The sequence below is a fragment of the Procambarus clarkii genome, chromosome 79 (genome assembly GCF_040958095.1).
Source record: "Procambarus clarkii isolate CNS0578487 chromosome 79, FALCON_Pclarkii_2.0, whole genome shotgun sequence".
NCBI classification, from domain to species: Eukaryota; Metazoa; Arthropoda; class Malacostraca; order Decapoda; family Cambaridae; genus Procambarus; species Procambarus clarkii.
The window spans coordinates 10,800,073-10,824,043 of record NC_091228.1 but is presented as its reverse complement, the minus strand read 5'-3'; the positions used below and the strand labels follow the sequence as shown (position 1 = coordinate 10,824,043).

At 41.7% G+C, this 23,971-nt stretch overlaps 2 protein-coding genes across 2 annotated transcripts in view; one reads left to right on the top strand and one right to left on the bottom strand.

Moving 5' to 3' along the window:
* LOC123748322 (alpha-2-macroglobulin-like) overlaps window positions 1-1,724 on the bottom strand; it is a 289,251-nt gene extending 287,527 nt beyond the window's left edge. Inside the window, exon 1 of the mRNA XM_069314664.1 lies at window positions 1,685-1,724. Within this exon, the coding sequence (XP_069170765.1) occupies window positions 1,685-1,724 (40 nt within the window). The remainder of the gene's footprint in view (window positions 1-1,684) is intronic.
* A 7,252-nt stretch (window positions 1,725-8,976) lies between these two features.
* On the top strand, window positions 8,977-11,814 carry LOC138357658 (uncharacterized). Its single transcript, XM_069314663.1, has 2 exons — window positions 8,977-10,157; window positions 10,275-11,814. The coding sequence occupies exons 1-2, from the start codon at window positions 8,977-8,979 to the stop codon at window positions 11,812-11,814; spliced, it is 2,721 nt and encodes a 906-aa protein (XP_069170764.1).
* Window positions 11,815-23,971: the final 12,157 nt, after the last annotated feature.

Genomic DNA, 23,971 nt, shown 5'->3' with positions numbered 1-23,971 from the left:
TTAAACAGTTTACAAGCATGAAAACTTCCCAATCAACTGTTGCTATTGTTATAAACAGCCCCTGGTGCTTCGGAGCTCATTATCTTTTTAATAATTGTAAACAAAGCCTCCAAAGATTGAGAAAAAGATGTACAGGTTCGTAAGTGCTTGCTTGCTTAACTGCTTCGTGAACCTAGCCCCCCCTGCTTTCCAAACCTTCGACTTATTGGACTGTTGAGACAGTCTCAAGGATGGGTTTGATTTGACGTGTTAAGAAAATGTAAAGGAGTCGGAGCAGTGACTTTATTGGTTATTCAGTGCCAGTCACGAGTGTGAAGAGGAGGCCCGCAGTTTGTCGAGAGTTCTGTGGGACTGTTATCTGGGGTGTAAGAGTGTTAGTGTTAAGTTGTTGGGTGATTGGTGGCGATTGGTGAAGGTATATACTGTGTAGTTTCAGTGCACTCTTGTATTGCATGTCGTAGTGTGAGATAGTCTCATTGGTGATATTGGCTGCTATGGAGGAAGCATATTGTTTGGATTTTATGTCATGGACGCCCTCTCAGATTGAACATTTTTTTTTTTTTTTGAGATATATACAAGAGTTGTTACATTCTTGTACAGCCACTAGTCCGCGTATCGTTTCGGGCAGGTCCCTGGAATACGATCCCCGCCGCGAAGAATCGTTTTTTCATCGAAGTAAGAAATTGCGCCCAGTAAATCCTCCCCGGCCAGGATACGAACCCATGACATAGCGCTCGCGGAACGCCAGGCGAGTGTCTTACCACTACACCACGGAGACTGTAAGACTGACATTTGAGTGTGTCCGAAGTGTATGTTTGAGTGTAGTGGGATTCTGCACATTTGATGCAAGAGAGCGTTCAATCCCCGATGGTCAAAGAGCTTGGGAACCATTTTTTCCTTCCGTCTGCACTCAGTGCAGAAATCATAGTTCTTAACAACACACAAAAATGATTCAACATTGGCTATGCCCCCCCCCAATCATCTCATATACGAGATTTTTCTGTAAAACGTCCAAGACCTGTATAGGATGCGAACCAGGAAACCCTCGCGCCCTCACCAGGAATCATGACCAATCAACCACTCTTCCTTGTGTACAGTTATGCTGTTTACTTCTTCATCCTGGGAAAAAACACTCAGGGCTTGTCCGGGAGTTGAACCCGGAACCTCTCGCACCCTTAACGAGAATCATACCACTAGACCAACTGGCAGTTATTAAGGAATTTTTATTATTATAGATTTGTTTGTTTTGCCAATGCAATGTGAAAGTTTCATAGAAACAAGCTTGCAGCTCCCTGGGAATTATACACCGGAAATATTTACATTCAAAGCCGGAATAATATGCTTAGATCAACAGGCTATTCCTATATTTAATGTCTGATAATCTTTGTTTCTCTAAAAACAATAGATAGTCAAAGTGGTTGGGCACCGTTCCTATCCCAGCTCCATTTTTTCACCTTCTAAGTGCTGGCAAAGTTCATTTTATTACCATTTACATACACTAGGAGGCTGAATTAGGGGGCCAGGCTTTTAGAGTGAACTTTTGACAGCAGAGTCAAAGCCATAACAGCGTCACTCTTAACAGAATAGCGCCTTCCCAGAGGGAAAGAAACCGAGCCTCAAACTACACCCTCCCTGAGAAAAAGAAGGCAGCAGAACCTCAGCAGGGAAAAATCACCCTGATTACCTCCGCTGCTGAACATGGAAGGATGCTGAACATCCTCCATAATCAGGAGCAAACTTCCAACGCCATAGAAAACTAGGAGCCAGTAAAGCGCCCGAACTGATCAACCTGAGATCAAAACACACAACATTGGCTGGCCTGGAGCTCCCTCGATGGCTGAACACAATCCAGGGGCCACCGCCTGACTGATCTCAGTCCCAGAAAAAGCAGAGCCAACAAGGGCAGCTTTGACAAAGAAAGGCGCCAAAGCGACCAAATACACACAACACCGGGCAGGACAGTAATGGATGGGAAGGATTTTAGGAGAGAAGGAACATGGGAAAAACCCCCAGATTTACTTCCGGAATAGCGGAGACAGTTACAGACGGCACATCAGAATACAAGACCGCTGAGAATCTTACAAGCTCACGCCACAGCGAGTGCGGAATAGGAGGGCCAGCAAAGCAGGACTGTGGAAGCTTGCTGGGGATCCGAAGTTATGCCCAAGGAGGAAACACGGGCTTGGGGCTGCTCACTGAATATCACAAATACCGGAAACAGTCTAGGAGCACAGGCGGCTGTGAAGGCTGTGAGCGGCACACCGTAGAACAAACACGCAAGCCCTCTTTGTGGCCCATATTCGAAAACCGCAAAGCCTCGGAGTGGAGTCAAAGACCCTTGCACAGCATAGGACAAGGCACCTTTCTCAAGAATCTGGCCTCAGAGACGGCCACCCGAACTCACCAGGTAAGACAATCCCTGGCTGGGCAATAAGCGAACACTCAGAAATGATAACCAGGCGTGTGCACAGCGAGATGAATAGTTAATCAAAGACACGAGCAAGAAGTGAGGCATAAATAAACATGCATCATGAAGAAAACACTAAAATACAGAATAAATACACACGCAAATGGTCCAGCAGGACAAAAACAGCGTCCGAGATGACCTACACTTGCCTGAAAAAGCGGGACTAGAAGAGCGCTGGGGCGGGAGGAAGAGCGTACCCGCAACTTCGTAGACGTTTGTGCCCAACCCAACCCGTCCTCGACTCAAGTCACTTCCATCTAGCAGTCAACCCCAAAGACGTATTCATCAATTTTAACATACAGTTCATTCACAAATAGGAATTTTCTCATATATAAAATAATATTTTATATTACCATATTATACATATTTAGGCACAGGTTACGTTAAATGTTTAAGTTCTGTTAGCGATTATTTGTATTTGTAGTTCGTGGGAGAAGCAATTTCAGCAACTCGTCCTTGACTCAAGTCCATTACATCCAGCGGTCGAACTCCAGACGCGTTCATAAATTTTAACATGCTGTTCGTTCAAAACGGGAATTTTCTCCGATATAAATTAATATTATAATATTTTAGTAAACTGTGCATATATAGGGATAGGTTATGTTAGGTTAGGTGTTTAAGTTCTGTTGGCGATTATTTGTATTTGTAGTACGTGGGTGAAGCATTTACACCGTTGTGGTTCGAACAAAATTGGTCAGAGAAGCACTTGTTCCTGAAGTGTTCGAACGAAATCAGGTGTGAGCCGTGTGTAAACCGTTTTCATACATAAACAGAGGTTTAGGCTGGTGCATGGAATCACTTTTGGGTCTTTGTTTGGAGGACGGCTGTGTACAGCGTTCTGGTTCGAACAAAATTCGTCAGCGAAGCCAGCCCGTCCTCCAAACAACGATGGTTCATTATACTTCCGGAACCAGTGCTTCACTGACGAATTTTGTTCGAACCACAACACTGTAAATGCTTCACCCACGTAATAAAAATACAAATAATCGCCAACAGAACCTAAACACCTAATGTAACCCATGCTTATATATGCACAATATGCTAATATATTATAATAGGAATTTTCTCTAATATAAATTAACGTTTTGAATAAACAGCATGTAAAAATTTATGAATGTGTCTGTGGGGTCGACCGCTGGATGGAATGGACTTGAGTCGAGGATGGGTTGAGCAAAGCACTTGTTCCGGAAGTGTTCGGAAGACATCAGTTGTGCAGCACGTCCTTGAAACAAAGTCTAAAAAGTGATTCCATGCACCCGCCAAACCCCTTGTTTATGAATGAAAAACGGTTTACACACGACTCACAACTAATTTTGTTCGAAGACCTCCAGCACAAGTGCTTCGTTGACGAATTTTATTCGATCCACAACGCTATAAATGCTTCACCCACGTACTACAAATACAAATAATCGCCAACAGAACCTAAACACCTAACCTATGCCTCTATATGCACAATTTGCTAATATATTATAATATTAATTTATATTTGAGGAAATTACCGTTTTGAATGAACAGCATGTTAAAATTTATGAATGAGTTTGTGGGGTCGACCGCTGGATGTAATGGCCTTGAGTCGAGGACGGGTTGAGTTGTGAGTCATGTGTAAATCGTTTTTCATTCATAAACAGTCTTTGTGTCTTTGTTTGGAGGACTGGCTGAGGAGGAAGGTGCTCATGCTCCTGGTGTGCGCAGGTGGGACTATCGAGAGAACTTTACGACCCTGTGGATAGTTAATTTTGATGGTTCGTTGTTTTGTTTTCTATGCATTGTTTACTCTGCTGATTGTATGTTTTGGCTCCCCCACCTTTCTGGGGCTTTTTTTGGTGGGAGTTATCTTGTATCAGCCCGTCCTCGCATACAAAGATTGAAGCTCGTTAATCCAGCAGCCAAACCCCCCTTTTAAGGAATGAAACGCGATTTCCACAACTGATGACGTCCGAACACTTCCGGAACCAGTGCTTCCCTCACGTCCTCTGTTCGAACCACAGTTCTATAAATGCTTCACCAACACCTAACCTAACCAATGCCTAAATATGCCCAGTATGATAATATATTGAATGGTTCCGGTTTCTTTCTGTCCAGTGAATTATTATTATATAATAATATTAATTTATATTTGATAAAATTCCTATTTTGATTGAACATGTTAAAATTTATGTAAGAGTCTTTGGGGTCGACTTATGGATGGAATGGACTTGGTCTGAGGACGAGTTGAGAAAAGGTGTCTTGATGACCAAACTCATCATTTCTTCAACCACGTAATTGTGACTTCATCGTCCAGGTGTCTTCCTGTCGATTGAGTAGAATTCCTGGTTGAGGAACATATATTTGGGCAGGGTAGTCCAGTGGTAGGGGTTTCACCTGATAGTCTGTTGGTCGTGGGTTCGAAACACCTAAGTGAATGGCTGGTTTTCTCATTATTATTATTATCCATTTCTCCCACCCACTTGTAACAATCTTCATGAGGGAACAGTTCCGAAGTTTGAGCATGGATGACTAAAGGATAAGGTAAGGACGTTGGGCAGGGAAGTGGGGGGGGGGGGGGAAGAGGGATAATTAGGATCGGAAATATAGGAGCTGTAGGAGTAGTGTGGTGGTAGAGTGGGTTGAAAAGGTTCATTGGTCTGCCCACTTCGGACTGGTCCCCCTTCGTGGTGCCTCCTTGCCGTGGTGAGGGGCTCACGTACACCTCTCTGGGTCCGGTATGGGTTGCCTGTGCCCCCTCTCCTGCCCCCTCTTTGGGTGGTGTACGTGCTGAAGAATAGTGGAAAGTACGCCAAATCGTGTCCGTTTTGCTTTTTTCGAGGGACACGTTCTGGCGTACCTGTTTTTCGTTACAGTTTTAAGGGGACACGTTCTGGCGTACCTGTTTTTCATCTCAGTTTTGATGGGACACGACTTGGCGTACCTGTTTTTCGTTGCAGTTTTGATGGGACACGACTTGGCGTACTTGTTTTTCGTTGCAGTTTTGATGGGACACGACTTGGCGTACCTGTTTTTCGTTGCAGTTTTGATGGGACACGACTTGGCGTACCTGTTTTTCGTTGCAGTTTTGATGGGACACGACTTGGCGTACCTGTTTTTCGTTGCAGTTTTGATGGGACACGACTTGGCGTATCTGTTTTTCGTTGCAGTTTTGATGGGACACGACTTGGCGTACCTGTTTTTCGTTGCAGTTTTGATGGGACACGACTTGGCGTACCTGTTTTTCGTTACCCCAGTGGGCCATGCACAGACATTGCTAATGGTCAATGACGTCACCCCCGTCTTCATCTTCCCTGTATAAGTCCGTTTTCTGTTATAGTGTAATTATTCCCATTTTCAATATTTATAGCAAAGGGGGATTCAAATGCTGCCTTCTGTCAAGTCTAATGTGCAATGGCGTTAACCATTATAAGCTCGTTTTTTCACAATTAGGCATTACCATACGGTTTCCCATTGTCTAAGATCATTTTATAGCTAAGATTACATAATAATAACATAAGAAATGAGTTCAAACCCTGTTTACAGAACCGGTATTTACCCAGGTCTTTTTCCTAAATATAAAACTTATCCAGTTCATTTCCTATTCTGTTTCATGTTGATACGTATAATAGGTTAATAATATTCCCCTTTACTATGACCATTCAGTCACACCTCTATCATGTCACCCCTATTTCTTCTTCGTCGTCGTCGTTCTAGAGAAAGTAATTTGAGCTTTGACAATCTTTCTTAAAGGATTGTTTATTATACATAGGGCAAAAAAAATAAAACTGCTATCAGTCGTTTATATTAAAAAATAGAGGCCTGGCCATTTGTGATTTCAATGCGAGTTCGGTAGTGACCCTTTCCTTATGCGCGTCTCACATTCGCTCAAAACATACCTCCCACACCATACTGTAGCATTTAACAAATAAAAAACTCATTCAGTAAAAAGCAAGCCTCTCATATTTTGAAATAAAGCCTTTTGCAGATACCACCTTTTGTGACGTCATCATCCCTAATGCGGCACGAGGCGTCAACGGGCTAAATGCGGATCCCAGGAGGTTCACACATAAGTGTGAACTCTTAATCTAGCTTAATACCTCACCTATACTCTGTGCTTCATCAGAGTTGATATTCAGCTACAATAGCTCGTATTTTCGCTCATTACTTATATTTTCTGTTATTCATAAACCCGATCAAACCTTCCTAACCTAACCTAACCTAACATATTATTTATAACAAACAAATACATTCTACAGAACAGTTATTGTTGTTGTTTAGTGACATCGTGTAAAGCGAGCTCAGGTATAGGGATAATGTATTGATGGTCATTAGCATATAGGTGTGAAGGTATTACAGTACCTTACTGGTTAGCTATGTATGACGTCACCAGACAACCAATGCTACCTTTGGCGTCCTACTGGCATTTGTATTTGATGTTATTAATAAAAAATGACTAGACTAACCATCCCCACCTAACCTAATCAGAGGTTTAAGAATATACATTTTAGTCATCTGCGACTGTAATCATTCATTATGCAGTAATAAGTTCAAAACTAGAATAGATGCCCAAATGTCGTACCGCAAATTTTAGAAGCATCGTACGACTGGCAGCACAGCTGGTAAGCTGACCTGGCCACCATTCCCCAGTCAAATAGGTCAGTACATCTCTAGCTCTCCCAGCCAGCACAAGCAGCCAACATCGCTCCTGGACATTTCACCAGACCTCTGTATTATTCAACAACAATACGCAACCATGGAAACTTGTCCTTTCTGTAATAAGCCAAAGCAGGGGAAATTGCACTTGTGCGAAGTAAGGTGCATAGAATGTCGTATTTCATATACAGCCAACTCGCGTCGTGAGTGTGTGTTATGCTGTCCCCAGTGCGTTAATATCCCTCGTGGACATTATGATGCAGTCTGCACCTCGTGCTCCAAAATCTTCTGCACCAGTCGTGAGTAATATTTATATCAGCAACACTTGCTTCGTTTATGATCAAATAATTTTATATAGAATTACACCAGCAGCATGTGATATTTTATAAAAAAAAATATTGCCTACCAGCTTCAGTAATATTGTTTTTATTTGCATAAGTAATATTACTGTGATCCACAGGTCGCGACCCCGAAACCTGTCCATTTTGCATGAACCTGGATGTTGATGACGATACAGAGTCTGACACCAGATACGATTCTGAAACCTCGGAAGCTTCATCACCTCAGAGCGAAAGTGAGTTAATATCCATCATCAGTATTCATTATTAATTTTATTTATCTGAGATAATATTGCACTATTCCCATCATTAATCAGTCATTTAAAAATATATATGTTATGAATTCTAACTAACATCTACAAAAAAATAATTTTTTTTTTCAGGATCATCTGTTGAACAGTTGGATGAGGAATATCCTCGTGGAGGAGGGAATGAGGCTGGAGAACCTAGCACTAGTCAAGCTCGTACACCGCCATTAGAAGATAGTAACAATAGCAGGCCAAGTCTAGATCGTAAGTATCATCCTCAGTGATTATTTCCATAACCTTGCATTATTTATTTGTAAACATTCCTATATTAAATTTATATTTTTTATTAAAAATCTCAATTCTTTTACTCTAGGTAGCCATCTAGAGGATGAGGACTCCCTGCATTTGGTTTGGGAAGCTGATTCAGATGTGGAAGCCAGCCAGCCTATCGCTAATACTCCACCACCACCTCAGGAACAGCAGCAACAGCAGGTAGATGATTTGCTTCCTCCTCAACCCGAAGTTCTAGAAGTGATCAATAATTTCAATGGGGGGTACATACGCCATTCTTATAGCATCCCAGATCATGCCCAAGGAGATCCTGCCCATTATTTGACTATATATCGTGATTATTTTATTCAGCAAATAGAATCCTTGTTTGACGCCGTTCACCCCAATTTCCCTCCTGCCCTCTTGATATACCCTGATTTTACATTTAATTTACAACGGCTTAATCAAGAAAATGAACCTGATTTTGAGGGAGAGTTACCTATAAGGGCCGAGCAGCGCACTGTATCTAGGCATGAGGCTAGTGTTGTTGTAGATCAATGGATTGCTGAATTGGATAATAAGTTAGAAGAGTTCTTTGCCGAGACAGAAGGTTCGAGTCTAGGTATACAGAGCATTTCTGGTTTTTATATCAATTCTATAGCTGTTCAGCATCCCATCCGTCTAGGAGAATACGTGCCTTATCCAGATAAATTACGTGGTCGACATTATGTTTTCAATCCTAAAGGGGAGCAAAATATATGTTTGATCCAATGTTTAGCCGCATACATATGTCTTGCTCGGGGGATGGACTTACGCAACATTGGCAGGCGTTCCAAATCAGCCAGGTGGTGTCTTAGATTCGTCCGTTGGAGTGAGGATATTGAAATTCCTATAACGTATGATAACATTAATAAAATAAAGTATAAATAAATTAAGTATTTTTATCTATGTGCTCACTCGTGAAGAAAATAGATACTACATTAGCTTAGCTAGAAAAGGCAGGGAACATTCTGCCCGTAAAGTACCTTTGCTCATGCTGGAGGATCAGCATCTTGTGCTCATTAAAGATTTCAATCAATATGTTCGCAACATGCGCGACAATACATATAATATTCCTAAGAATCATATTTTTTGTCATTCGTGTTTAATTCATTTGTCACCTGATGCTATGCGGGATCACGAAGAGTCATGTGAAGTTAAACAAACATTGAAATTTTACCCTGAAGGTCATAAAATCAAGTTCAAAAATTACGGTCGTGCCTATGGGCCGTCTCACACGGCATATTATGATTTCGAGTGCTTGTTGGACCCCTCCAATCCCCAAGGTATGATCGAGAAGCGTTACAAAGCCGTGGCATATGCTTTTATCATCATCAACAGGGAATTGGAGGTGGTAGAGAAATTAACTTATATGGGGGATGACCCTGTGAATCATTTCATAGATACTTTGGAGAAGTCATGGAAGAGAATCAAATCTGCCATGCCTAAATACAAAATATCTATGACACGTGAACATTGGCAAGCTTATAGACGTCAGACCACATGTGAAATGTGTTATAGTCCATTTAAATCGGCTATGGACAAGCACCGTCATCATGATCATGCTATTGAATTTAATAATTATCTAGCAGCCTATTGCCAAAGGTGCAACATGTTGTGCAGAAACTCATATAAATATTTATATACATTCTCTCACAATGCTGCTTATGACCTCGGAGTAATTTTAAATGAATTGTCTAACCTCCCTAACCGCGAAATTGATATTGCCTCCAAAGATGGATTTAAGTTCATGAAAGTAGATATCGGTAAACTTCGGTTTATGGATAGTCTGGCTTTACTAAATGGTGGGCTGGAAAAACTAGCTAAAGAACATATCAAGGAAGGTAAACCCACCACTTACACCTCAGTTATGCTAGATGACGTCCCTGTAGCTGCCCACCATTTATTAAAGACAGGCAAACAGGTCTTCTGTTATGATTATATTTCATCTCTGGAGAAATTAAATGAACCGGCTCTTCCTCCTCCCGAAGCCTTTTTCAATAGTTTAAAGCACGAGGCCATAAGCGAGAGCGATTATACACAGGCTAAAGAAGTCTTCAGATTAGCGGAATGCAAGACCATTGGGGATTACTTAAAGGTCTATTTGAAAGTAGATACTAGACTATTGTGTGATGTGTTTACTGTATGGCGCAAGACCATGCTTGAGCTGTACAAGTTAGACATTACACACTATGTCTCGTTATCTAGTTTTGCATGGGACGCTTTCTTGTTTAAGAGTCAAGTTGTCTTGGACTCTATTTCCGATCCCCATTTGTACGATGTATTGCGCAGAAATCTAAGAGGCGGATTTACCTCTGTTGTGCGGCAACACACAAGTGTACACAATGAGCATACGGGTGCTGATCCTTCTAGTACTGATAAATATATTCTGTATTTGGATTTTATTGGCTTATACGCCAACTGTATGACAGAACTGCTTCCTCAAGGCGGGATCCGTAAATTATCTGCTGCCGAATGCAATGATTGGCTCCAACAAGGATTGGAAAATATTACATGTGATGGGGATAAAGGGTATTGGGTCATGTGTGATACCAAGCATGTCGCACCTGAGGTGGCTCGATACACCGATGACTTGCCTTTAACCCTGTCACATGCTAATATTTCAACTGATCTTCTCTCCGATTATAGCAAACATATTTTAAATACCAAAGATCGTAAACTCTCCAAGAAAAACAATAAATTAATTGCTTCACATCTCCCCCAAAAAGATTACTTGGTGAGTTTAGATTTGCTTCAGATGCTGATGAAATTGGGATTGGAAGTGGCTAAGGTAAATGCAGTTTATGAATTCCAACAGAGCAAGTACCTTAAGGAATTTGTCGAAACAAATGCTCGTGAACGTGCAAATACACCTTGCGCCATTAAGGGTAAAGCTTTCAAGCTGGTATCAAATGCAATTTACGGCAAGAGTTTGACAAATGTGAGTAAATATGGCGATCAGCATTATTTAGTTACATCACGAGACAAATTCCAAAAGCATGCACGCAATCCGTTCTTCAAACGGAGCATTTTGTTAAGTGAAGACAGAGTCATTTGCACTGTTAAGAAACAATCACTTAAAGTCAATACACCAACTTATTTGGGGTTCCAGATCTTGCAAATAGCTAAGAGGATCCTATATGATTTTTGGTACAATACCGTCAAAGCTCATTATGGAGACAAAGCTAGATTGCTGTATACGGATACAGATTCGTATTTGATTGAATTAAGCTGTCCAAATGCTTTTGAGGAATTAAATAAACTGCCTTTATCTCAGCATATGGATTTCAGCAATTTCCCTCCTGAAAATCCCTATTTCGATGACTCTCGCAAAGGTCAACTAGGTTTGTTAAAATCGGAAGTTGGAGCCAAAATTATCAAAGAACTCATTGCATTGAAGCCTAAAATGTACTCGATTCTAACTCAAGATCAGGTTCAGATCTGTCGTTGTAAAGGTATTCCCACTTATCATCAGTCTAAACTCACTCATGCTGCTTTCCAAAGTGCTTTAGAGTTAAATATTGGGCAGAGGTTCCAATCCAGATCTATTAGGAATGTTAAAGGCCGTATGTGTACCTGTCTCACTACAAAACGTGGATTGTCCGCCTTTGACGATAAACGTTATGTACTGAGTCCTACACAGTCTTTGGCGTATGGACACCCCGATATACCTCGAGCAGAAATTAATGAAGAAGAGAATGAGGAGGAGGAGGAGGATGTACCTGCACCTGCTGCTGCTGCTGCACGTCCTGTGAGACGTGAATTCCATCCCATATTCAATATGTGGGGAAAACGCGATGCACTGGTGAACAAGACGTATCCTCACAATTAGTGACTGAAGAAATTGTTGATGGGACATTGCAACCTCCCCTAACCTGACATTGATGTTTGAAAATTGCTACCTCCCCTAACCTGACACTGATGTTTGAAAATTGCTACCTCCCCTAACCTATCTTTGGGTTTGACAATTGCTACCTCCCCTAACCTGAGATTGATGTTTGACAATTGCTACCTCCCCTAACCTGAGATTGATGTTTGACAATTGCTACCTCCCCTAACCTGTCATTGATGTTTGAAAAATTGCGGGGCCCCTGACTCATCACTGATGTTCTAAAAATGCAGTCTCCCTTAACCTATGTTGAAAATGTTCTGTTGTATATCTATGTTGTAAATGTTCTGTTGTATAAAAAAAAAATAAAAGTTTGTGAAATGTATACTTTGATGTTTTTATAAAACCGTGCCCCCCTAACCTATGTTTTGAAAATGTTCTATGCCAAAAATAAAAATATGAAAATGTATGCTTTGATGTTTTCTATGAAAACCTCCCATGTTTAAATATAATAACCTTATCATTCTTATGTCAGTACAAACCCAACACGAGTCATGGATAGTTCACCTATCACTGAAGAACAACTCGATATTTTCAATGAACCCAGCAGAATAATCATTGCAGGATTTTCCAATGGCGGAAAATCTTATTTGTGCACTAAACTCGTACAAAAATACCATCTGAAATTCTCCAGTATTATTATATGTGGCGGCAGTTACAGAGCATTGCTAGACGATCCAGTAATTAACAAGAAAATAATTGCTCAACCTGAAATTATTAACCCTTTAGATGAACGTACAGATGATTCGCCTATTTTAATTATTATCGATGACTTGTTCATCGAATCTGCCAATTCCAAAATTGTGTCTGATATCTTCACTAAAGGCAGACATCTTGCTATTTCGTGTATATTCATTACCCAAAATATATTTTTCTCTGGGAAATATGCTAGAAGTATCAGTTTAAACGCCTCCCATTTCATATTAGTGAAATCTAGAGATTTAGCTCAAATTGAGACTTTAGGGCGGCAGTTACGAGAATGTATTTAATATCTATGTATTTAATATCTATGAATGTATTTTATCTAGTACGTTCTCCATCTTCTAATAAAGTGATATCTGATTGTATGGTTTTAGCTGTTTTATACATCCGATATACCAACCCCCCTAACCTCTCCTTGTGGTGGTTGTTGCTGTTGTGGGGAACACATCCTATACACCCAACCCCCCTAACCTCCCCTTGTTGTTGTTGTTAAGTACATTCACCATTGGTAAACAATTTCGTATGGATGCTCACCAACAATATTGCTACGGAAGGTGATGCGTTCAGGGGTTTTCACTCCTAAATCCACTAATAAATATCCATAAGGTTTACTGATGGCTTTCTTGTAGATATCTAAAAGCTTTTTAGAATCTTGTTTTCCAAATAACTGCCGCCCTAAAGTCTCAATTTGAGCTAAATCTCTAGATTTCACTAATATGAAATGGGAGGCGTTTAAACTGATACTTCTAGCATATTTCCCAGAGAAAAATATATTTTGGGTAATGAATATACACGAAATAGCAAGATGTCTGCCTTTAGTGAAGATATCAGACACAATTTTGGAATTGGCAGATTCGATGAACAAGTCATCGATAATAATTAAAATAGGCGAATCATCTGTACGTTCATCTAAAGGGTTAATAATTTCAGGTTGAGCAATTATTTTCTTGTTAATTACTGGATCGTCTAGCAATGCTCTGTAACTGCCGCCACATATAATAATACTGGAGAATTTCAGATGGTATTTTTGTACGAGTTTAGTGCACAAATAAGATTTTCCGCCATTGGAAAATCCTGCAATGATTATTCTGCTGGGTTCATTGAAAATATCGAGTTGTTCTTCAGTGATAGGTGAACTATCCATGACTCGTGTTGGGTTTGTACTGACATAAGAATGATAAGGTTATTATATTTAAACATGGGAGGTTTTCATAGAAAACATCAAAGCATACATTTTCATATTTTTATTTTTGGCATAGAACATTTTCAAAACATAGGTTAGGGGGGCACGGTTTTATAAAAACATCAAAGTATACATTTCACAAACTTTTATTTTTTTTTATACAACAGAACATTTACAACATAGATATACAACAGAACATTTTCAACATAGGTTAAGGGAGACTGCATTTTTAGAACATCAGTGATGAGTCAGGGGCCCCGCAATTTTTCAAACATCAATGACAGGTTAGGGGAGGTAGCAATTGTCAAACATCAATCTCAGGTTAGGGGAGGTAGCAATTGTCAAACATCAATCTCAGGTTAGGGGAGGTAGCAATTGTCAAACCCAAAGATAGGTTAGGGGAGGTAGCAATTTTCAAACATCAGTGTCAGGTTAGGGGAGGTAGCAATTTTCAAACATCAATGTCAGGTTAGGGGAGGTTGCAATGTCCCATCAACAATTTCTTCAGTCACTAATTGTGAGGATACGTCTTGTTCACCAGTGCATCGCGTTTTCCCCACATATTGAATATGGGATGGAATCCACGTCTCACAGGACGTGCAGCAGCAGCAGCAGGTGCAGGTACATCCTCCTCCTCCTCCTCATTCTCTTCTTCATTAATTTCTGCTCGAGGTATATCGGGGTGTCCATACGCCAAAGACTGTGTAGGACTCAGTACATAACGTTTATCGTCAAAGGCGGACAATCCACGTTTTGTAGTGAGACAGGTACACATACGGCCTTTAACATTCCTAATAGATCTGGATTGGAACCTCTGCCCAATATTTAACTCTAAAGCACTTTGGAAAGCAGCATGAGTGAGTTTAGACTGATGATAAGTGGGAATACCTTTACAACGACAGATCTGAACCTGATCTTGAGTTAGAATCGAGTACATTTTAGGCTTCAATGCAATGAGTTCTTTGATAATTTTGGCTCCAACTTCCGATTTTAACAAACCTAGTTGACCTTTGCGAGAGTCATCGAAATAGGGATTTTCAGGAGGGAAATTGCTGAAATCCATATGCTGAGATAAAGGCAGTTTATTTAATTCCTCAAAAGCATTTGGACAGCTTAATTCAATCAAATACGAATCTGTATCCGTATACAGCAATCTAGCTTTGTCTCCATAATGAGCTTTGACGGTATTGTACCAAAAATCATATAGGATCCTCTTAGCTATTTGCAAGATCTGGAACCCCAAATAAGTTGGTGTATTGACTTTAAGTGATTGTTTCTTAACAGTGCAAATGACTCTGTCTTCACTTAACAAAATGCTCCGTTTGAAGAACGGATTGCGTGCATGCTTTTGGAATTTGTCTCGTGATGTAACTAAATAATGCTGATCGCCATATTTACTCACATTTGTCAAACTCTTGCCGTAAATTGCATTTGATACCAGCTTGAAAGCTTTACCCTTAATGGCGCAAGGTGTATTTGCACGTTCACGAGCATTTGTTTCGACAAATTCCTTAAGGTACTTGCTCTGTTGGAATTCATAAACTGCATTTACCTTAGCCACTTCCAATCCCAATTTCATCAGCATCTGAAGCAAATCTAAACTCACCAAGTAATCTTTTTGGGGGAGATGTGAAGCAATTAATTTATTGTTTTTCTTGGGGAGTTTACGATCTTTGGTATTTAAAATATGTTTGCTATAATCGGAGAGAAGATCAGTTGAAATATTAGCATGTGACAGGGTTAAAGGCAAGTCATCGGTGTATCGAGCCACCTCAGGTGCGACATGCTTGGTATCACACATGACCCAATACCCTTTATCCCCATCACATGTAATATTTTCCAATCCTTGTTGGAGCCAATCATTGCATTCGGCAGCAGATAATTTACGGATCCCGCCTTGAGGAAGCAGTTCTGTCATACAGGTGGCGTATAAGCCATTAAAATCCAAATACAGAATATATTTATCAGTACTAGAAGGATCAGCACCCGTATGCTCATTGTGTACACTTGTGTGTTGCCGCACAACAGAGGTAAATCCGCCTCTTAGATTTCTGCGCAATACATCGTACAAATGGGGATCGGAAATAGAGTCCAAGACAACTTGACTCTTAAACAAGAAAGCGTCCCATGCAAAACTAGATAACGAGACATAGTGTGTAATGTCTAACTTGTACAGCTCAAGCATGGTCTTGCGCCATACAGTAAACACATCACACAATAGTCCAGTATCTACTTTCAAATAGACCTTTAAGTAATCCCCAATGGTCTTGCATTCCGCTAATCTGAAGACTTCTTTAGCCTGTGTATAATCGCTCTCGCTTATGGCCTCGTGCTTTAAACTATTGAAAAAGGCTTCGGGAGGAGGAAGAGCCGGTTCATTTAATTTCTCCAGAGATGAAATATAATCATAACAGAAGACCTGTTTGCCTGTCTTTAATAAATGGTGGGCAGCTACAGGGACGTCATCTAGCATAACTGAGGTGTAAGTGGTGGGTTTACCTTCCTTGATATGTTCTTTAGCTAGTTTTTCCAGCCCACCATTTAGTAAAGCCAGACTATCCATAAACCGAAGTTTACCGATATCTACTTTCATGAACTTAAATCCATCTTTGGAGGCAATATCAATTTCGCGGTTAGGGAGGTTAGACAATTCATTTAAAATTACTCCGAGGTCATAAGCAGCATTGTGAGAGAATGTATATAAATATTTATATGAGTTTCTGCACAACATGTTGCACCTTTGGCAATAGGCTGCTAGATAATTATTAAATTCAATAGCATGATCATGATGACGGTGCTTGTCCATAGCCGATTTAAATGGACTATAACACATTTCACATGTGGTCTGACGTCTATAAGCTTGCCAATGTTCACGTGTCATAGATATTTTGTATTTAGGCATGGCAGATTTGATTCTCTTCCATGACTTCTCCAAAGTATCTATGAAATGATTCACAGGGTCATCCCCCATATAAGTTAATTTCTCTACCACCTCCAATTCCCTGTTGATGATGATAAAAGCATATGCCACGGCTTTGTGACGCTTCTCGATCATACCTTGGGGATTGGAGGGGTCCAACAAGCACTCGAAATCATAATATGCCGTGTGAGACGGCCCATAGGCACGACCGTAATTTTTGAACTTGATTTTATGACCTTCAGGGTAAAATTTCAATGTTTGTTTAACTTCACATGACTCTTCGTGATCCCGCATAGCATCAGGTGACAAATGAATTAAACACGAATGACAAAAAATATGATTCTTAGGAATATTATATGTATTGTCGCGCATGTTGCGAACATATTGATTGAAATCTTTAATGAGCACAAGATGCTGATCCTCCAGCATGAGCAAAGGTACTTTACGGGCAGAATGTTCCCTGCCTTTTCTAGCTAAGCTAATGTAGTATCTATTTTCTTCACGAGTGAGCACATAGATAAAAATACTTAATTTATTTATACTTTCTATTTTATTAATGTTATCATACGTTATGGGAATTTCAATATCCTCACTCCAACGGACGAATCTAAGACACCACCTGGCTGATTTGGAACGCCTGCCAATGTTGCGTAAGTCCATCCCCCTAGCAAGACATATGTATGCGGCTAAACATTGGATCAAACATATATTTTGCTCCCCTTTAGGATTGAAAACATAATGTCGACCACGTAATTTATCTGGATAAGGCACGTATTCTCCTAGACGGATGGGATGCTGAACAGCTATAGAATTGATATAAAAACCAGAAATGCTCTGTATACCTAGACTCGAACCTTCTGTCTCGGCAAAGAACTCTTCTAACTTATTATCCAATTCAGCAATCCATTGATCTACAACAACACTAGCCTCATGCCTAGATACAGTGCGCTGCTCGGCCCTTATAGGTAACTCTCCCTCAAAATCAGGTTCATTTTCTTGATTAAGCCGCTGTAAATTAAATGTAAAATCAGGGTATATCAAGAGGGCAGGAGGGAAATTGGGGTGAACGGCGTCAAACAAGGATTCTATTTGCTGAATAAAATAATCACGATATATAGTCAAATAATGGGCAGGATCTCCTTGGGCATGATCTGGGATGCTATAAGAATGGCGTATGTACCCCCCATTGAAATTATTGATCACTTCTATTACTTCGGGTTGAGGAGGAAGCAAATCATCTACCTGCTGTTGCTGCTGTTCCTGAGGTGGTGGTGGAGTATTAGCGATAGGCTGGCTGGCTTCCACATCTGAATCAGCTTCCCAAACCAAATGCAGGGAGTCCTCATCCTCTAGATGGCTACCTAGAGTAAAAGAATTGAGATTTTTAATAAAAAATATAAATTTAATATAGGAATGTTTACAAATAAATAATGCAAGGTTATGGAAATAATCACTGAGGATGATACTTACGATCTAGACTTGGCCTGCTATTGTTACTATCTTCTAATGGCGGTGTACGAGCTTGACTAGTGCTAGGTTCTCCAGCCTCATTCCCTCCTCCACGAGGATATTCCTCATCCAACTGTTCAACAGATGATCCTGAAAAAAAAAATTATTTTTTTGTAGATGTTAGTTAGAATTCATAACATATATATTTTTAAATGACTGATTAATGATGGGAATAGTGCAATATTATCTCAGATAAATAAAATTAATAATGAATACTGATGATGGATATTAACTCACTTTCGCTCTGAGGTGATGAAGCTTCTGAGGTTTCAGAATCGTATCTGGTGTCAGACTCTGTATCGTCATCAACATCCAGGTTCATGCAAAATGGACAGGTTTCGGGGTCGCGACCTGTGGATCACAGTAATATTACTTATGCAAATAAAAACAATATTACTGAAGCTGGTAGGCAATATTTTTTTTTATAAAATATCACATGCTGCTGGTGTAATTCTATATAAAATTATTTGATCATAAACGAAGCAAGTGTTGCTGATATAAATATTACTCACGACTGGTGCAGAAGATTTTGGAGCACGAGGTGCAGACTGCATCATAATGTCCACGAGGGATATTAACGCACTGGGGACAGCATAACACACACTCACGACGCGAGTTGGCTGTATATGAAATACGACATTCTATGCACCTTACTTCGCACAAGTGCAATTTCCCTTGCTTTGGCTTATTGCAGAAAGGACAAGTTTCCATGGTTGCGTATTGTTGTTGAATAATACAGAGGTCTGGTGAAATGTCCAGGAGCGATGTTGGCTGCTTGTGCTGGCTGGGAGAGCTAGAGATGTACTGACCTATTTGACTGGGGAATGGCGGCCAGGTCAGCTTACCAGCTGTGCTGCCAGTCATACGATGCTTCTAAAATTTGCGGTACGACATTTGGGCATCTATTCTAGTTTTGAACTTATTACTGCATAATGAATGATTACAGTCGCAGATGACTAAAATGTATATTCTTAAACCTCTGATTAGGTTAGGTGGGGATGGTTAGTCTAGTCATTTTTTATTAATAACATCAAATACAAATGCCAGTAGGACGCCAAAGGTAGCATTGGTTGTCTGGTGACGTCATACATAGCTAACCAGTAAGGTACTGTAATACCTTCACACCTATATGCTAATGACCATCAATACATTATCCCTATACCTGAGCTCGCTTTACACGATGTCACTAAACAACAACAATAACTGTTCTGTAGAATGTATTTGTTTGTTATAAATAATATGTTAGGTTAGGTTAGGTTAGGAAGGTTTGATCGGGTTTATGAATAACAGAAAATATAAGTAATGAGCGAAAATACGAGCTATTGTAGCTGAATATCAACTCTGATGAAGCACAGAGTATAGGTGAGGTATTAAGCTAGATTAAGAGTTCACACTTATGTGTGAACCTCCTGGGATCCGCATTTAGCCCGTTGACGCCTCGTGCCGCATTAGGGATGATGACGTCACAAAAGGTGGTATCTGCAAAAGGCTTTATTTCAAAATATGAGAGGCTTGCTTTTTACTGAATGAGTTTTTTATTTGTTAAATGCTACAGTATGGTGTGGGAGGTATGTTTTGAGCGAATGTGAGACGCGCATAAGGAAAGGGTCACTACCGAACTCGCATTGAAATCACAAATGGCCAGGCCTCTATTTTTTAATATAAACGACTGATAGCAGTTTTATTTTTTTTGCCCTATGTATAATAAACAATCCTTTAAGAAAGATTGTCAAAGCTCAAATTACTTTCTCTAGAACGACGACGACGAAGAAGAAATAGGGGTGACATGATAGAGGTGTGACTGAATGGTCATAGTAAAGGGGAATATTATTAACCTATTATACGTATCAACATGAAACAGAATAGGAAATGAACTGGATAAGTTTTATATTTAGGAAAAAGACCTGGGTAAATACCGGTTCTGTAAACAGGGTTTGAACTCATTTCTTGTTATTATTATGTAATCTTAGCTATAAAATGATCTTAGACAATGGGAAACCGTATGGTAATACCTAATTGTGAAAAAACGAGCTTATAATGGTTAACGCCATTGCACATTAGACTTGACAGAAGGCAGCATTTGAATCCCCCTTTGCTATAAATATTGAAAATGGGAATAATTACACTATAACAGAAAACGGACTTATACAGGGAAGATGAAGACGGGGGTGACGTCATTGACCATTAGCAATGTCTGTGCATGGCCCACTGGGGTAACGAAAAACAGGTACGCCAAGTCGTGTCCCATCAAAACTGCAACGAAAAACAGGTACGCCAAGTCGTGTCCCATCAAAACTGCAACGAAAAACAGGTACGCCAAGTCGTGTCCCATCAAAACTGCAACGAAAAACAGGTACGCCAAGTCGTGTCCCATCAAAACTGCAACGAAAAACAGGTACGCCAAGTCGTGTCCCATCAAAACTGCAACGAAAAACAGGTACGCCAAGTCGTGTCCCATCAAAACTGCAACGAAAAATAGGTACGCCAAGTCGTGTCCCATCAAAACTGCAACGAAAAACAGGTACGCCAAGTCGCGTCCCATCAAAACTGCAACGAAAAACAGGTACGCCAAGTCGTGTCCCATCAAAACTGCAACGAAAACAGGTACGCCAGAACGTGTCCCCTTAAAACTGTAACGAAAAACAGGTACGCCAGAACGTGTCCCTCGAAAAAAGCAAAACGGACACGATTTGGCGTACTTTCCACTACTCTGAAGGGCTGAAGGGCACCATGTAGGGGTCTTGTGGGCCATCGGACCACCCGCTGTAGGGGTCGCCTGTGAGAGGCCGCCCTGAGTGGATGGTTGGGTGTCCAGGCTGGAGAGATAGGGAGACTGGGGTCATAGCCCCAGTGTGGGAGAATGAAGGAAGTAGTAGGACTCCCCGTTTGAAAAGGGGGAGCACCGCTGGGGTCGACACACCCTACGTGCAGTGGCCCACGCTCGGTCTCCCTGGCTGCCCTGGTAGGTGGTATCCCTTGGTTCCAGGTTCCATCCCTTATATATTGGTTTGGTGTATGGATGACGACTTGACTTCTCTTTCCCAGGCTCATGGGGTGGGCGACCAGGCCCCCGGGTCGGACCGTCCTGGAAGACCAGGATCTGTAGCCCCCGCTACAGGACACGGTTTAGACCCAGACCGGACTCTTCCTCCCTGCTCCCCTCCCTCCTCTGTGGTTGGGTCGAGCCCCAAGCCTGCTGTGGTGACCGTCTCGTTCTCTTGCATGGCTCCATCTCTTCTTGTGACTACTGCACCTTTCGACCCGTCTCTCTCTAAGAGTTCTCATCGCCGTCCCCGTCACGACCACTCTCGTATACTCCCTTCCCATCCTATTTCGTTCCATGCTTTGTTTGGTCCTGCTACGTGGACTAAATACTTTGACCTCCAATCTTTGGATTCAACTCCTCCTGACGATTTTTCCCTTCATAAGCATCTTGTCGATTCCGTGGATGCCTCTGTTACCTTCAACCCCACCCGTCTTGGTACCCGTGTCGTTGCTGCTCCTTCTCAGGATGTGGCTACCCGCTTGGCCGCCTTATCCTGCCTTGGTGAAACCCCTGTTCAGGTCTTGAAGAACGCCCGGTTGAATGCCAGTGTTGGCACTGTTCTCCTCCCGCACCATGTTGCGACCGGGGTTAGGGATCTCAAGGACTGAGATCCCACGAGCATATCAAGCATATCCTCGAGGCCCAGGGTCATTCTGTTCTCCAGGTGGATACATTTTCTCGTCCCCCTCGTGGTCATCGCCGTCTGTCCCTTTGGGTTGTGAAGGTTTCCTTTGATGGTAGGACCCTTCCACCCTCTGTCATTCTTGCTGGTGCCTGATGCTCCGTTCAGGAATATACTCCATCTCCTCGGCTCTGCGGTAAGTGCTGGAGGTTTGGGCATGGTGCCCTCAAATTCTCTAGTCCTGTCTCTCTCTGTTCCCTGTGTGGAAGCGAGGGTCACTCTAAGTTGGAGTGCACTTCTCCCCCAGGCCCGCTGCCTCAATTGCGGTGAGGCCCACCCTACCTTCTCCCGTACGTATATTCGTTACAAACTTGAGGCGGCTGTCCTCAACTTGAAGCACCGGGACCGTTTGTCTTTTCCTGAGGCTCGGCGCCAAGTTCATCGTCTCCCCTCTATCGCTGGTGTCTCCTATGCTCGCGTGGTGTGCTCTTCCTCTCCTCGTCCTTCCCGCCTTCTTCATTCTCACATCCGTTTCCGAACCTTAGACCCAGACACGCCCACCACCACCTCCCTGTTTCCCTCCGTTCTGTTCCGAAGGGTCCCCCTCCTGGTTCTCTGTCTAGGGCTCCCCTTCTTTCTACCCAGTCTGTCACGTCTCCTGTGTCTTCTTTTTCCTCTCCCTCTAGTCCTCCTTCCCGTCATTCTCTTTCGTCTCTTGGCTCTCTACGCTGCCTCACTGTGCGGGCCGATGCCCATCGCTCTCCTGATGGTTGTGTTGTTCGCTCTCGCTCTTCTTCTATCGAGACGCTGAAGTCTGTTGCCCAGTACATTGTTGCTGGGACGCCTGTATCTTTGAGTCACAAGCGGAAACCTGGCTCCTCTCCTTCCTCCTTCCCTGTCGGTAAGAAGGCTTCGCTTTCTTCTTCACCCCCTGTCTCTGATTCTATCGTTCCTTCCCCTCCCGTTTTGGTGGTGGAGCCCCCTGTTCCTACTGTGGGGGTTTCTTTAGCCCCCTGTTCCTACTGTGGGGGTTTCTTTAGCCCCCGGCTCCATCTCGGTTACTGCCCTTGCTGAGGTGCGCTCCCCTCTTTCTGCCCCTCCTCCTCCCCTTCCACCTCCTCCAGACCCTGCTCGTCCACCTCTGGTCTGTCCTCCCGCTTCTTTCCCTCCTTCTTTACTCAGTTTACTCATGCCCCCTAACCCTGACTTCGCTGACCCTGATCCTGACTGTGTGCTTTTTTTAGCGTGCTGTGTTCCTTCTTCACCTTTGTTTCTTCTTTGCCCTCTGTTGCTCTCCTCTCTCTCTTTGCTGATGTCTTTTCTTCAATGGAACTTCCGTGGATTTTACGCCAATTTCCTTGACCTCCAACTTCTCATTTCACAGTTGTCGCCTTCACTCCAAACCAGTCAGGACCTGCGGTCCCGACTCAGACCGCAGGTCCGGTTTGGAGTGGAGACGGGTTCAAGTAAAAAATGGGCCCACAGGAAATGATTTCGACGTTCAGTAAACACTCACCGAGTGGATAACTGAATGCCCGACAGCCCAATACAGGATTGATGATAGTATTTAATTGATTGTGAAACTTAAAACTAAACTAAATGCTCACACGTGATAATTTCCACATTCAGTTAACACTCACTGAGTTGTAAACTGAAAGACTAAGCCAGCCAATGCATAGTTGAAGATGATAGTAATATTTTAAGATTGAGAAACTTTAAACTAAATGACCACACATGTAACGATTTTGCATTTAGTAAACACTTACTGAGTTGTAAACTGAAAGACTAAGCCGGCCAATGCATGGTTGATGATGATAGTAATATTTTAAGATTGAGAAACTTTAAACTAAATGACCACACATGTAGCGATTTTGCATTCAGTAAACACTTACTGAGTTGTAAACTGAATGCCGGAGCTGGCCAATACAAGGTTTGTGATAGTAATATTTTATTTTTTATTTACGATGGAGAAACTTTAAACTAAAAAATGAGGTCGCATGGAGGGATATCTACGTTCAGTAAACAGTTACTGAGTTGTAAACTGAATGGTTGAGCCACCCGATACATGGCTGGTGATAGTAATATTTTATTTTTTTACGATGGAGAAACTTTAAACTA